The following is a 16228-nucleotide window of genomic DNA, read 5'->3' as shown; positions in this document are numbered from 1 at the left end:
CAATGTATCAACTGTTTATCGATCGAAATGTCGATCACCGTCACTCGATTGGTTTCCAGGTCTCAGCAGTTTCAATGGGAGTCAAAACTATTCAGAACTTGCGACCGGAACGTCCAGTTTCCATTTCATGGATGTCAAAAGTTATATAAAGTTAATTAAACTAAATGCAACTAGTCCCTGTATCAGAAAAACTAATATTTTCAATTGACTTTTATTTTCACAATTAGGGTTAAAACAGGAAATTTACTACTTGACGAATAACGAATAACGAATGAAAATGTTAGATTCGTTCGTAAACTAACTTCTGTTTACATTTTATTCGTAAATTAGGAAATTAGAATCCAATCTTCAAATTACCACTTACAATTAGACTCTTGAAATTGTTGGCAGAAGCTAGTTTACGACTGAATCTAAAACTTTTATTCGTTATTCTAGAATAAAATTTGCTCTGTGATAATTAGATTAAAACTGTTTAAATTGTATCGTAGAAATTGGATTGGCTGGTCGTAAATTTTGATTGATGGAACGTTGCCAATATTAATACATTAACTTAACACATGGTGGTTCATTAATTATCCCTAAACAAGCAAACAAATAAATCTCCAGTGGAGCCGATTGGATTTCTACGAACTTGTTAAAAGCTCGCGGTTGAAAATTAAGGCGATCCTGCATTGAGACAAGAGATAACGACTCTCTCGGTCGCGAGCGTTCCAAAACCCATTTATAAGATTCATTAAAAGTTTTGTAGGTCGTTATCATTAATCACAAAGCGCCGCGACACTGGCGTCTCACCAGTCCACCGGGGAGAATAACTTTCCGTTTACGGTCGTTCGGATACACTGGCCCCTTTTTGAAATATGAATTTTATATGCTAATAGCGGCCGATTCGTGGCGCTTCTACGCTTATAATCGTAGAAATTTCAATCTTCTGCTGGAAATTGCGGCACGGTACAGTGGAACAGAATTTCATCCGTAGCGCGCTAAGAATGATAGACTTTCGTTGCTAACTATACCTTGAAAAATATTAATTAAACGATTTCCTTAACTTCGAGACAAATATCACAGATCATATTAGGTGTACAAATGAATAATCCAATTTTTTCAGTCACATTCAATGTTTATTTTAAAAGAAAGTAAGTTGAATTGTTCAATCAAAGTATTCGCCGTTACTTTCTATAACTTCAAGCCATCTTTCAGGTAGCTGATGGATTCCATCTCGGGAAAATTTTACGTTTTTGGACCCGATAAAGTCGTCAAGCCATTTTCGGATCTCATCCACTGATTGGAAGTGCATATCGGATAAGGCATGTTGCATCGACCGCACAAGGTGATAATCAGAGGGAGCAATGTCTGGTGAATACGCCGGGTGCTGCAAGACGTCGCAGCCAAGACTCATTATGGTGTCTTTTGTATAGGAAGCAATATGTAGCCTGGCGTTGGCATGCAACTATTTCACTGGACGTTCTTCTTTGCCAGTATACGGACGTTTTCGTTCCAATGCTTGACTCAAGCAGATTAATTGACGTTGGTAATAGTCCGCAGTAACTTTTTCATCCGGTTCCAACAACTCCTAATAAACCACGCCCTTGATATCCCATCAAATGCAGAGAAGAACCTTCTTTCCGAAGCGATTGGGTTTTGCAACCGATGTTGATGCTTCGCCGGGATTTACCCATGACTTTCTGCATTTCAGATTGTCATAGAGTATCCACTTCTCATCGCCCGTAACGATTTTCCACAAGAAAGACTTCCGACGCTGCTTATTGAGAAGAGAAAGACACGCTGCCACTCGGTGATTTTTGTTGGTTGCAGTAAGTTCATGCGGAACCCACTTTCCTTCTTTCTGGATCTTTCCATAAGATTTCACCTAAGCGTTTGAAAATCGTTTGCTGGGTTACTCCTAATTGTTCTGCAAGTTCTTTTTGCGTTTGTGCTGCATTCTCAGCAAGCAGTTGTTCCAAATCATCGTTGTCGCACTTCCGAGGGCCTCCAGGGCGTTGTTTTCCGTTTAGACTCAAATCACCGCTTTTAAACCGCTTAAGCCAAAATGCGCACACATCATACGATACAACACCTTCACCGAGAAAGGAACAAATCGATTCACATGCTCTTGCAGCATTTTTCCTTTGTTGGAATTCGTAAAGAATGTAGTGTCGGATATGCACCTTATCTGTTGCCATTTTCGACTCTACTGAATTGAATACTTTTGAAGATTATGTTGGGCCTTTCGCTAAACTATCTTTTGTTTTAACTAGCTATATGTCAACACTATATGATCGCAAAAGAGCGGAAAAATCTATTGACTTTAAACTTGATTTTATAACTGTTTAAGATAATTTGGATTATTCATTTCTACACCTAATAATTATTGTTTCAATTTCGTTTCACGGATATCCTTGTTCCTGAAAATCAAAAACAGCGCTTCGATACTATTTTAATTAAAAAGAATATATTAATGTGATTTCAGTACGTAATAAAATTTCGCTAACAGACAAGGTAGAGAAAATGATTATTTAATTCTCTATAATCTGCTCTCTATTCGAGTTTTTAAAACTATCAAGTTATCAGAAGTCGAATAGCCAGAAGACGTAACCATCATTATTCATGGACGGATATCGTTCAGAATTTAATCAGAACTATAAAGAAGAATATATAATTTAAATATTAATTTTCATTTAAATCCATTTAATCGTTAACACATAATTATGTTAAAACGTAGACAATCATCGAAGTTGTCGCAAGGTTTCGGAACACTAGCGCCGCATGTGCGCAAGGTAGGTGCGCAGAAGATTATTCACCGTCTGATACTGCACGATTCCAATTGTAGGATCGATACGAACGTTTTGACTGAATCATATTAAGTGTATGAATCAGGACTCGATATACTGAGATTTTAAATGCAATATAAATTAAAATTTTGGCAATAATACACGTATTCACCCGGTAAGTATACCTACCTTGCGCACATGCAACACTTATATGACAATCGTTTCTCCATTACCACTATCTCTAATGCGATTTTATATATAGTTATTTCGACAAAAAGGTGTCTTTTTGACAGAATTTGGATATAAATAACCGTGAAAATAATTGTTAATACGAATCATGTCATCAAGTGTTGGCATTAAACTGTTTTTTATTACTATACATATATTGAACAATACCCGGGAAAATGGCAAAGTCGTTACTTTTTCTCGTTTATTTTTTGAGATCTTCGAAAAAGTTTCCGTCGCCACGGAAATATGTTTCCAGATCCTGGCCGTGGGATGAATTACTCGCGGATGCGTTTGATGCCCTTCAAGCTCTTTAAATCGTTGACTAACCTAACTCAATCCGGCCTGGGCTCGTCTCGGAGACCATAGAAAGGAGACATTTAAATCTGGGTATCCCTGTGGGAACGTCCGGCATCCACGTCCTGGGGGGTTGTCCTCTGGGGGGAAAAAAACAATGAACTCGTTTCTGACTGGTCTACACTCTCCTTTGGTGTCGATGGGGTAAAGAAAAAAAAGAGTCGCTAATGCATGTGCTGCTTCTCAAAAAATGCCCTGTGCCAGAAAAAAATCGTCTGGTTCGTGAGAGGTACGTCGTTCCTTGGTTTCCCGCCAAAGTTATGCCAGTTCAGATCTTAATCGAGACCCGTTTCTCCCATTGGCAGAAAGATTGTCTCCGATCAAACGTCAAAGACAAAGATTAAGATATTCACTATTCATTTTTCAAGACTTTTACGAATTATTTATTCGAATTTCTAGTTCTCTTCAAACATTAATCATCTATTGCAAAATTCGACTGATCAGATTACGACACATCGCTTTAATACTACTTAAATTCAAGATATTAATTTTAATATTTTGATAAATATATTAATCACAAAATTCGTGGTATACGTTATTAATGTGATTTAAGAATGCAACGAACGATTTAGTTTAAGTTGTCCCTTTTGGAGAAAATAGAGAAGATTTAATTCTTTTTCAAACATTTTTTAGTATTTTCACAAATCAGAAATATGTGTCAGAAGATTTACTATGATTCATGTACCGATTTTGTAGAAATTTTAGTTGGATCTTAAGATGAAAATGTAAAACTTAAATATAAACTTTCATTAAAATCCCATCAGGAAAAAAACTTTTTTTTAATAGCCAATATGTAATCAATGGGTGTTGAAATATATTTTTCTGTAACAAAATTTATCGATATTTTTCTCGACTTCAATATTTTCCTTCATAAGTTTGTAAATAAATAATTTCTATAAAGTAAGCTCTCACGATATTTCTGAAGGTACAGTAATGTACTATAGTTTGAATATTAATTCATGGATGCATGAGCGACCAAAAAATAGTTTCATTTTATAATTGTAGAGTGAAAGTACTAAAAAGAATGTTTCAACTCACAGAAAAATATATAAATATTAATTGAATTATTTATCAAGCGTACAAAAATTGTTTGGTCCAATATATAATATATCATTTTAAGAAAGGAGAGAACACATTTTCATTTTCTTCAATAAAATATCCAATTTAGAATTACATAATTTAACGGAGCCTTAATACCTTAGCAGCTGAATATCTCGAAACTAATTAGTTTTAAGATAGATGTGTACTGATACTTTATTTCTCAAAATTCCAACGAACTTTAACATAAAAAATTGAACATTCTAGAAAATAAAAATAAAATTCTTCAGATACCTATAGCACCTTCAATTAAAAATTAACCATGTCTGGTGGGGTAGAACAGAATATTTTTGTCTAAATAGTTTTTCTATGTCTTTTCATGTTTTAAAAATGACTATATTGCAGTATTATGAATTACGAATAAATTTTAAACTATCTAATATTGACTCGCATTTTTCAAAAAATTCTAAAAATTTTTAAAGGTAAAACACAATTCATTCAATAAAGGATTCAGAACGATAAGAATATTTTACTTTAATCGGTGTTGTTTGTTAGGATCGGGTGCATATTTCAAGCAGAATGTCGTGTTATTCGAAATGGTACAGCAACCATTGCGCGAGCAAATGGAAGATTCAACTTCTCCGAGGATACGTGCTTCATCCCTTCATTTATCAAAAGCTGTATCCGAGATATTCAGCGGGTAAATACGATGTATCTGTGCAAACACTATTTCCATAAGCGGACGCAAATTCTGTTTCCCAACTATATTCCCAACAACATCGCGTTGTTACATAATTCATAACGAGAACAGTTTTCCTTGTTCGATCCCCCTGGCTCTACCTCGACCCTAAAAAAATAACAGCTTGCCGAAACTTTTCTTAAGATTCCCCCTGGCCTCTTCTTAATTTCTTACTCAATCTCGACTGCTTGTCCGAACGTCGATTCTCCAATTACCGAACTATAAAGTATAAAGATAGCAATTTTATTTAATTTGAAAAGTTCAACTCCTTATTCGAATTTCTTTTATTCTTGAAAAATGATGACGACGACGATGGTCGAAATTACTTATACAGGGTGTTCGGCCACCCTTGGGAAAAATTTTAATGAGAGATTCTAGAGGCCAAAATACGACGAAAATCAAGAATACCAATTTGTTGATGAGGGCTTCGTTAAAAAGTTATTAACGTTTAAAGTTCCGCCCGTACTGAATTTTTTTCTAGAAAGAGGGTAGGATTTCGGGGGCAGGTCTACTCACCAAAAATTATTGTAATTGGCCCCCTCAACGGAAAATAATTTTTCCGGAGTGTTTGAAATTTTTCAATTTTGTCGAAAAATTTAGGCACCTATCCCATGTTGATTTGTCTTAAAAAATCGTCAGAAAAGTTGTCTAATACTTTTTTGTAGATATCCATGGGCTCTGCTTCAGAAAAAAATTTCAATGAGATACCTTTACTATTGTAGGAGTTCTGGCCGTTTGAAAATTGGACCAGTTTTAGGGGGTTTTTCTCACTATACGGTGTCAAAGAATACCTTTTTCAACATTGTTAGAATTTCTGCATATTCTCCACTAAAATACGCGTTGTTTGCATTTTGAAACATTAAAATCCTCCAATTCGTTTAGAAGTTATGATGTTTTAAACATACACATGCAGGACAACATTTCTAACCTCACATTATATTTTCGGAAGAGAATTTTTTTCTCGAAAGTGTATAGGATTTCGGTGTATGTCTATTCACCAAAAATGCTTGTAATTGACCACTGTAACTAAATATAATTTTTTAAGTATGATTTGAAATTTTTTAATTTCGTCTAAAAATTTCAGTACCTTCTCGAATTTTTTTCTCGAAAATGGATAGAATTTCGGAGGTATGTGTATTCACCAAAAATGATTGTAATTGCCCCCCCGCAACCGAAAATAATTTTTCCAGAACGATTTGAAATTTTTGGATTTAATTGTTAATAATTTTTTAACGAAGCTCCATCAACAAATTGGTATTCTTTATTTTCGTCTTATTTTGGACTCTAGAATCCCCCATTAAAGTTTTTTCCAGGGGTGGCCGAACACCCTGTATGTTACGTTTTAAATATTTTAAAAACTGCAAAAACTTCCTCGGCAAATAATAGAGTTTCGTTCAATGTTTTCTTCAATGTTGACACTTGGTGTTATTGAACTAGAATGTTTCACTTTAATCTGATAGCATGCCTTGCAGTATCACGGTGCGTCAGACCAGCAATAATTCTTACATACTAATTTTTTTAGGGAGTCTTTACAAGATACAAAAATCTTATCCATTTTTTTCGTCACTATTTGTACAGAATTTTTTGCAGGATTTCAATCGATTTAATATTCGGTTCCTTTCATAATATGTTAATGATTATGACCTTGAACCATAACCTTTGTTACATTTTTTATTCATTTTAGTTCTACTGCACTCCGTAATATACAAACCTGGGTGTTTTGAAAAGTTTTCGAAGTATATTGTTTTAAAATTAATTTTCAGAATTATTTAAGAAATCTATTTCAAAATAACACCATTATTTCACGAAGTATTTTACATGAAAAATGAATCAATGTATTTCCAACCGAATGATTTATTTGTCGCTTCACGAAATAAATCATTTATTTAATACAGTTAGCCCTCCTATAACACGGTTTTGTTATAACACGATTCATAAATTGCGAGAACCCTCCTACAACACGGCATCTTATAACACGGTTTCGCTTTAACACGATAAGAAAATTACGAAAAAATTTGTACAACGCTGTACTTCTACAGCACTGGATAACATGATTTTTGCTTAACATATTTAAAAACGAAATTACCTTAAAATAATGACACGACGGAATAATGAACTACAGTGGTTTTACATGAAAAAGTATAAACAAATTATAATTTATTAAATTAAGGTTGCATTAAATTAAAATAATATTTTTTGTTTTATACAAACATTTATATTTTTCATAAAAATTAAGTTGCTTATGTAGAATTGAAAAAAAAATTTGTTTTTAATACATTTTCGGAACGTAACTCCCCTTTTTGTACTAGCTCTGGGTCGCATATAACACGGTTTCACACAACACGGCATTTTCTAGGAACCTATCTACCGTGTTATGGGAGGGTTACCTGTACTTGGTTTTGACGAATAGAAGTTGTTTCTTGGTGGACGTCTATTACAAATTAAAACAAATATTTCCTTCGATAAATAATATTGAAGTCTGTGAATATCACTGATTGTATATGTATAATGTATATTTATTATATTCTTTACTTATGTGTGTGTTATTGCACTTAGATATTAACATATTAATGTAAAGAACATTAATGTTAGTAATACTATTGTACACTTACAATTATTATTCTTATATATTATTCAGTGTATTTTTTAAATTTCGTTTGGGGAACAAAATTTTTCATTTAAGAAATGAATGTTATTTTCTCAAATAAATAATATTTCAATTTAACGAACGGAGGACCCAAGATCAATTAAAACACATTATTTGTGCCAGTTATTATGAAAGTGGCTTAAGTCATATATTTCCCGTTTTGAGATATTTAAATGTTGTAATTAAACATAAATTGTATAACAAATTAAATATTTTGTTAATGTGAGATTTATTTAAGATCATTCAACTTCACGAATAACTGTATGAAAATGTGTATTTTTGGCATATGTCACTTCCAAAATTAATAGTATATCCTAGTTATTGACCTACGATAATACCAAAAATTTATTTTAAAAATTGTATTTTTTATTTTATGATTGCAACTCAATAATTATTATTTCAATGGATATTTATGTACTTTTTGCTTCAACTACAAGATTTTCTGAATTGCACACTTGAATAGCTTTAAAATATTTGTGATGAATAGGAAGAACGTAAAATAACAAATCCATTAAATTTGTGTTATTTGTGTTAATTGTAGGTTATAAAATAATTTTGGTCTCCTCCTTCTTGGAAAATGATCTAAAGCATGAAATTCATCCTTAAAATCCATTGAAGTTCTATAAAAAAATTTATTGTATCATACAATTTATACTATCTTATAGCATTTCTTCATTAATTTATAGTATTCTTCGGTTACGTAGAGATAATTATATTTTTATGACAATTTTACTTCTTCTCTCGCTACGCATCGGAGGAAAAAATGACTTACGCCATTATCTAAATAAACATAAAGATACATGAGATAATAATGAAAACAACATCATTTTATTGGTTATCTCATGTCAACTTGACAAAAGTTCTTTCATAAAAATGAAATATAGTTGATAAGACATAATAGGGTAGATCGATGACGATTGTAACACGGGGGTGATTGTAAGATTGTAAATATCTCAAAATATATAATAAATATTAGTACAAGTTTCAGGTATATAATAACATTTAGAACACGCTCATCTATCATGCTTAGATAGCATGATATTCAACAATTGTATAATGAAGGAAATAACTTTTCGACACTCGAAAGTTAACTTTTCTTACTAATTTAAAATTGTAATTAAATGCTCTTTTAACAAATTTAATCCTTCTTTCTTATTTTAAATCTTCAATTTGGTGTCTTCTAAAGAAATGCTGATCGTTACAGAGCATCCATAAGAGTATCATTAATGAAAATTTATAATTAAAGTTTATAAGTGCAGTTGGAGTATAAAAATGTCAAGATATCAATAAGAAATAAGGAAGAAAATAAAAAATATTATTGCATTGTGTGTAAGGAATCCTGTAGCACAAGCAAATCTAATGAAAAATGGGTTCAATGTTGTAATTGTCAGAATTTTATCAAAATGAATTATTTGTCACATTTGTGACACCTAATAAAAATTTCACCTTTCTACATATCAAAACATTAATTTTGTCTTTTTTCACTATAATTTCTTCTCGTAAATGTCTTAATTTTCTAAAATTAGATTTGCATTACTATCGTCTCTATGGTGCGTTACAACTGCCCCATTTTTATTTAATAACTCAGATATTCGTCAACATATAACAAAATATCTGTAATTCAATAATCCCAGATAAGTAGGTAACACGTTTGTACAAAGCATTGTTGTGTAAGTGCAATAGTTTTTATGTAATCATATTCTATAATTCAAGTGTTACAACCGCCGTCGATCTACCCTACTAAATTAGAATCCCGATTTTTTTGGTTTCGTTACTTAGATCTTGTAATAATCGTCTCGTTTATGAAACGCCAATCAACATTTGTAAGATATTTTTCCTTTAATATTTGAATACAATAGTTCGTACGGAAGGCTAACTCGAACGCAATTAATGAAATTATTATTGACAAGCGACTAACTAAATGAATAACTTTTAAATGCATACTTCGTGCTAGAGGCTGCTTACACATTGTTCGAAACGATTATTTTTAAATTACTATTTGAAATTTTCGAGCGCGTCTGTGTCGAACCGTGTTATCCTTCACGGGTCAAAGTGATCCTGCCGTTGGTCGTACGAGGGTTAATTGAACACCCCCTGCGTAGATGGTATCCACATCGTTCCCAGGAACAGGTAAGCCCCGACTGGCCCTACCTGACGACCCCATAGCCAAGGGTTCTCAGAAGGGGCGCGTGGACGCCGTAGATCGTGGTTCCGCGCTACGATACCGAGACGAGAGAGAGGCTCGTGCGAAATTCGATGATTCGCAGGACGGATGATGGGGTGGGTAGCGACAGGTAGTTCCCATGGGAGGCTCATGGTACAGGATTCCCACAGGAGAGAGCAAAACCAGGGCACCGAGTCGAACCCGAATTCCGGTCCTCGCGGCGATCCTCTTTGATTCGTGGCATTACTTTATCGGCGGCTACTGGGCTCGTCGCGACGACTAAATCGAGTTCTCCCGACTTCTCAGGCTCCTTTCATGTTCTTTCCATCCATCAGAATACTCGTTCGACGGTTCTTTAGAATATCTTTGAGCTTCTTTAACTCTTTGCGGCACAGGATTTCAGATAACAAAATAGACCCATGTTGCATAGAAATTTTTGTTGCGTTTTAAATTAAACAAAATTGGTATATTTTTATTAATAAAGGTATCACATAATGTAAAAATAGTATTGGATATTATGGGATATTTTCAGAGCGACATTCTCATAACGACAAACATTCATTAGCGATCGCGCCTCGCTGTAGCGGTTATTAGGACGCTGTCTATTGTTTTAAACATATACGTATCTAGATTCTGAAATATTTCATTTCACATTCCATTTTACATTACTCGTTTCAGTTTTGTATTGTATTTATAGGATTTCCAACAAATAGTAATAGTTGTCGCAATAAATCTTCCGCTTGCAACAATTGATGAACCTGTATTGACATGTTGAATGTTGCCGACATAAGTGAATACATTTGTAACATTTGTTGAAGATATTACCAACTGCTTCACGTAAATAAGACGAAATATAAACTAAAAATGTCCCACCATGCATTACGGTGCATCAAAAGGGTGGGACACTGTTAATCCCAGCGTGCCCCAGAGAGTTAAAATGTCGATCACAGTCTTGCATAAGTGAATTTTCGAAAAACGATCTCGTCCGTTCAATATTCGCCACAATATTATTATTCATTTATTAACGGAAATAAACCCTATAGTACAAAGATGTAATATGTAAGAAGCTACAGATGTGGATATAGTCAAACATTATCGCTTATAAAATTTTAAAATAAATTAACTTACAATACGTTGTAAGGATAATTTTAGACCTTCTAATGATTGTTCAATTAAATCAGTTTTAGTGTGTACAAAATTTGCATGACTAATCATTCTATTTACACAATTCTGAGATCCAAACGTTGTGCGGTAACTTTCAGAACAAAATAGAAAGTGATTTCTTAAATATCTTGATGGTACGTACAAAGGAAACAATTGAGTAATCGTTGAACACGAAATATGACCTTTGATTAGCTTACGTACAAACATAATATCTGTGATTTTTCTTCTGTTATGCAATGTTTGAAGATTAGTGTTAATAAGTAAGTCGTCATACTTATGTGATTAAGACGAAGAAATGTGTGTTGAACTCTCTCAATGTTGTCGATATATGTTTTGTAATAAGGAGACCAAATTATGCTGCCAAATTCTAGAATAGGTCTTGTCAACGTGATGTGTTGAGTGCGTTCGTTTTACTAAAGTATCTGGAAACTCTATGAATAAGTCCCAGAGAGTAAAGACTATGCGAAATAATTTTTTCATAATGAACTTTGAAAGATAAGTTAGAAGAGAAAGTTATACCAAGATCTTTAACATGATTAAGCAAGGTTAGTACGATACCGTTTAGAGTATAATCATAAACAATATTATTTTTCTTATTACTAAACTTAACAATATAGTACTTATCTAGATTGAGGGACAATTTATTTAATGAGCACCAATTCTGAAACCTGTAAAGGTCATTTTGTATTGATTGAGCATTTTGCTGATTATACTCATTTATACATTTATATCTTAAGATTATCGGCATATAATAAAAATTTAGTGAAAAAATTGAATGAAAAAATTATATTCGGTTACAGGGATCGATTACAATCATTTTTTGTCATTACACATACCTCCGAAATCCTACGCATTTTCGAGAAAAAAATTCTTTACCGAAAATCTAATATGAGGCCGGAAATGTCTCCCCAAATGTCATGCATATCTTTAAAACGTCATAACTTCTAAACGGATCGAAGGATTTTAATGTTCCAAAATGCAAACAACGCGTATTTTGGTGAAGAATATGTGGGAATTCCAAAATTTTTCGTAAAGTTATTCCTTGACTCCGCAAAATGAAAAAAACCTCATAAAAATGGTCCAATATTCAAATAGTCATAACTCTTACAATAGTGAACGTATCTCATTGAAATGTAGTAGAGAACTAAAGCTCACGGATACCTATAAAAAAGTATTAAACAACTTTTCTGTACAGCGCCAACCAAATTGATTAAAAATGAAAAACGAATTTTTAAGACAAATCAACGTGCCTAAATTTTTCGACGAAAAAAAAATTTCAAATCGTTCTGGGAAAGTTGTTTTCGACTGCGGGGATCAATTACAATCATTTTTGGTGAATAGATATACCCCCGAAATCCTGCGCATTATCGAGAAAAAAATTCAATACGGGCGGAACTTTAAATGTTAATAACTTTTTAACGAAGCCTCTATCAACAATTTGGTATTCTTGATTTTCGTCTTATTTTGGCCTCTAGAATCTCCAGTTACAATTTTTCCCAGGAGTGGCCAAACACTCTATATTATAAATAGAAAAGGTCCCAAATGTGAAGCTTGTTGAACACCAGATGTAACATTAATTTCTCTTGAGTAATTATTATTGAATTTAACTATTTAATCTCTATCTGATGAAAAACTAGATAGCCAAGAAAGCATACAGCTGTTTATTCCTAATGCCTTTAATATTGAATTTTATGTATTTTTTGCAATATTAAGCAACGGCGCTCTTAAAAATACTGCATTTTTTTTGCAACATTTCCATAACAGAAGCCCTCTCTATGATCGAAAATAATTCATTTTTGGAATTCACTGCGATTCATCATATTTTAGTTTAATCGAAAAAATTAAAAAAATACGTTGTTATGAGTACACGAGGATATTCATTCTGCATAGAATGATTTATGTAGAGAAGCAGTTATGGTCTTGATTTTGAGCGGTAAGCAATATCCATTCAATTTTGTCCACTTGGTTTCGTTGAACTTTAATTAGTAATGATCTCTAGTTGACATAAACCATATTATTCTCTAAAACTGTTAACAAAATTTGTAATTTAAACTATGATGAGAAGTAAAAACTAAGAAGTTAATTACAAAAAGTAAATAAATCACAGCACTTTTACGTAGAGTAGACTTCGACTGTAGTTTTTATTGACTCAACCTGTCTTTGATTTAAAACTGTCGAAGTACTTGAAATTCAAATCAAGACAAAACTCATTTTTTTAAGCCAAATTAAGTATTTGGTTATCTAAGTAGCTTGAATATTTGATCAAACTCCAGAAAATTCAATCTGTTCAAATTGTTTGAACAACTTGATTGTTCATACAAAATGTGAGAAGAACTATAATATAGTAAGTTAAAAACTTGAATCTCAATTATAAGAATTATACTTGTATTACTTATTAAGGTTTTTATCCTTGTTCCAAAATAATCATTCTCTAAACTCAAATCTTATCCAAGCAAACGTTGTCATTCAAATATAATAATATAATTAAATGAGAATACATGATCAAGTTTGTTTGGATGATCAAGTATGCTTGGATAATCAAGACTTCTTAAACAATCAAATGTTTCATTTGATTTAAATAATGAAAGATAAGCTCGTCTCAGTTTGTATTTTCAAGTGTTTGAACGTCTCTACTTTAATTGTAAAGACTTTTCTTGGCTATGAGTCTATTCTTCCAAAATCAGTTAAAAAGAGGTTAAGTATGGGTTTCTACATTTTGCATATATGTATATTTATTTCCGTTTTATGAATGTTCACAATTTCTTTCAAGCGAAAATAATCAAAACTGATTAAATTATACGTCGTTGAACAAAGTTCTTTTAAAAAAAAGTGTCCTACTGGCTGACACGATTCGAATCATTCTGCTTATCCGAACTTCGAAAAAAGGATTCTTGATTAGTATGATTGTGATTATGGTCTAAACCAAAATTATAAAAAAAATAATTTTCCTTATTGTTATTTTAGCTTACAAAACATAAAAAAAAGTCAAGAAAATCGGTATTCAAAATTTAAAATACTGCCATTTTTTAAATTTTCATTACTTTTTGTTAATTTTGCTTCATACCAGTCAAGAATCCTTTAATTGTTTCATATTAGATAGGTACAATAGAATGATCGAAATCGTGTCAGTCAGTAGGACACTTTTTTTTTTTAAAGGAACCTTGTTCGATGACATGTAATTCAGTCCGTTTCGATTATTTTCGCTTGAAAAAAATCGTGAACATCCATAAAACGTAAATGAATATGTATGCAAGACGTTGAAATTAAGAAACTTTTGCTTGTTTTGTAAAAAAATCTCTAACCCAGACCATCTCTCCCTGAATCTGCTACGATTAATGTACACGAAAGACGATTTGTCCATTTGCGCAGAAGCGGCGGAGAGACTGCTAACGTTGTTGGGCATGGAGGACGAGAACGAGGACCTGTTGTCCTCTTCGGAGGACGAAGGCGTGGACCTGGACGCTGACGAGCTGGACGAGGAAGAAGAGGAGTTGGAGAATACCAGACTGCTGCACCAGCTGGCTGCCTCGCTAGCGGAGGAATTGAAGCAGTCCCAACAAAAGCAGAATCCGATCAGACTTCTGGCGAGGAGTTCGTTCGATAGGGATCGCATGGACCTGGCTGACACCAGCTACACGGAACATGGTTGCCTTCAGGATCAAGAGGTGAAGGGGAGCCGTTATCAAGAGACGGTCCCAGAAAGATGTCAGAGACAGGACTCGTCCCGTTCGTTCACCAAGGAACATGGCTTCACGGAGTTTTACGAGTGTCTAGACCATCGTCTCAGAATGGACTCGGAGCCGGAGGACGTCGGTGGTCGCCAGGAACAAGTCCCAATGTCCTGGGGCGCCGGTTGGGATGCCTGCGCAGCGGAAGCGCTGCGATATCTCGTGGAGGACGAAGGACTCCCGCCACATCATCCCACGGTCCTGGCCATGAAGGACCATCTGGAAACGCAGAGGGAACGGACCTTTGCTCAGTATACCGCGTAAACAAATCCAGATTTTATCGGCCGCGATGGTATTTTTTTAAGGAAGCCTGGCTGGCTGGCTTCCCCTAGGATGCTTTCAGCGAGGGCGATCGATATCGATTGGACGGTGTTTCCTGGTCGAGGTCGAGGAGCGAACACGGATCGACGATTTAAAGAGGTGCCAAAATCTCTGCTTTTTCAGCTAAGATTCAACCATTTTCACTGTTTTAACTACCAAATTCAACGTTTTGCAATTCAAGTTCTTCTAGAAATGTGTTCTTTTATGCTTTCGTAATAGAAACAGAATTAAACTGGAAATTTTATATATTCCAAATTGTACTGTACGCTTATATCTATAACCCTCTGTAGCCCAAATTGTGTTTGGTTTTCGAAAAAAATTATATAATATGACCATTGATAAATACAAATAACTAGACTGCGGATCTTTATGTAAATTCATATTTTTATTAATAAAATTCATGAAATGGAAGCTTTGTAGAGGGTTATCTCAACCCCTAAATATAATAATTCATATCTTTCTATTTCTTCTATTTTTGCACATTAAGTGTATTCTGTAGTTTTTTGAGATTTGAAATTTCCCATAAATGTATAAACGTCTGCAGTCTACTAATAGCAATGTATATACTCACCCTAATGTGAGAATACTGTACCATCTCTTTAATACTTTAATTTATACATACTGACAATAGAATTAAATCAGACTTAAAAAATGTAGACAATGGGTATGTAACTGTAGAATCTCGTTGGGTTATGAGGGTTAATAGCAATTACCAGATCATAATTTTGTACGAATATGTATAATATGAAAACTGTGCAGCTGATGGCAATTGATATAAGTGTAACAATTTCTGAGTATGAATCACATTTTTGTTTCAAAGAAAACACGCATTAAATTCATTAATAGATACTTTATTTGCAACTGAATTTATGAATGAAATGTTTGTAGAATTTGGTTTACGAATCAATCTAAACTCTGCATTCGTGAACAATATTTGCCCAACTCTGAATAAGATACGTCCTTGCAGAATATGGTAGAAAAAATAGAGTGATCATTGTCTCGATCACGTACTAGGAAACAAAAGGATAAATTTGATTTGCAAAAGTTGAATTTTGAGTGCAAAACTTGACGTTACTA

General features: G+C 33.5%; 1 protein-coding gene across 1 annotated transcript in view; it reads left to right on the top strand.

Annotated features, from left to right (window-relative positions):
• LOC122402541 overlaps nucleotides 1-15440 on the top strand; it is a 60113-nt gene extending 44673 nt beyond the window's left edge. The window contains exon 3 of the mRNA XM_043405412.1: nucleotides 14472-15440. Within this exon, the coding sequence (XP_043261347.1) occupies nucleotides 14472-15094 (623 nt within the window). The 3' untranslated portion in view covers nucleotides 15095-15440. The remainder of the gene's footprint in view (nucleotides 1-14471) is intronic.
• Nucleotides 15441-16228: the final 788 nt, after the last annotated feature.

The sequence above is a fragment of the Colletes gigas genome, unplaced genomic scaffold (assembly GCF_013123115.1).
Source record: "Colletes gigas isolate AHSC1104 unplaced genomic scaffold, ASM1312311v1 Colletes_gigas_Sc00037, whole genome shotgun sequence".
In the NCBI taxonomy this organism is placed as follows: Eukaryota; Metazoa; Arthropoda; class Insecta; order Hymenoptera; family Colletidae; genus Colletes; species Colletes gigas.
This window is presented reverse-complemented; position numbering and strand designations above follow the sequence as displayed.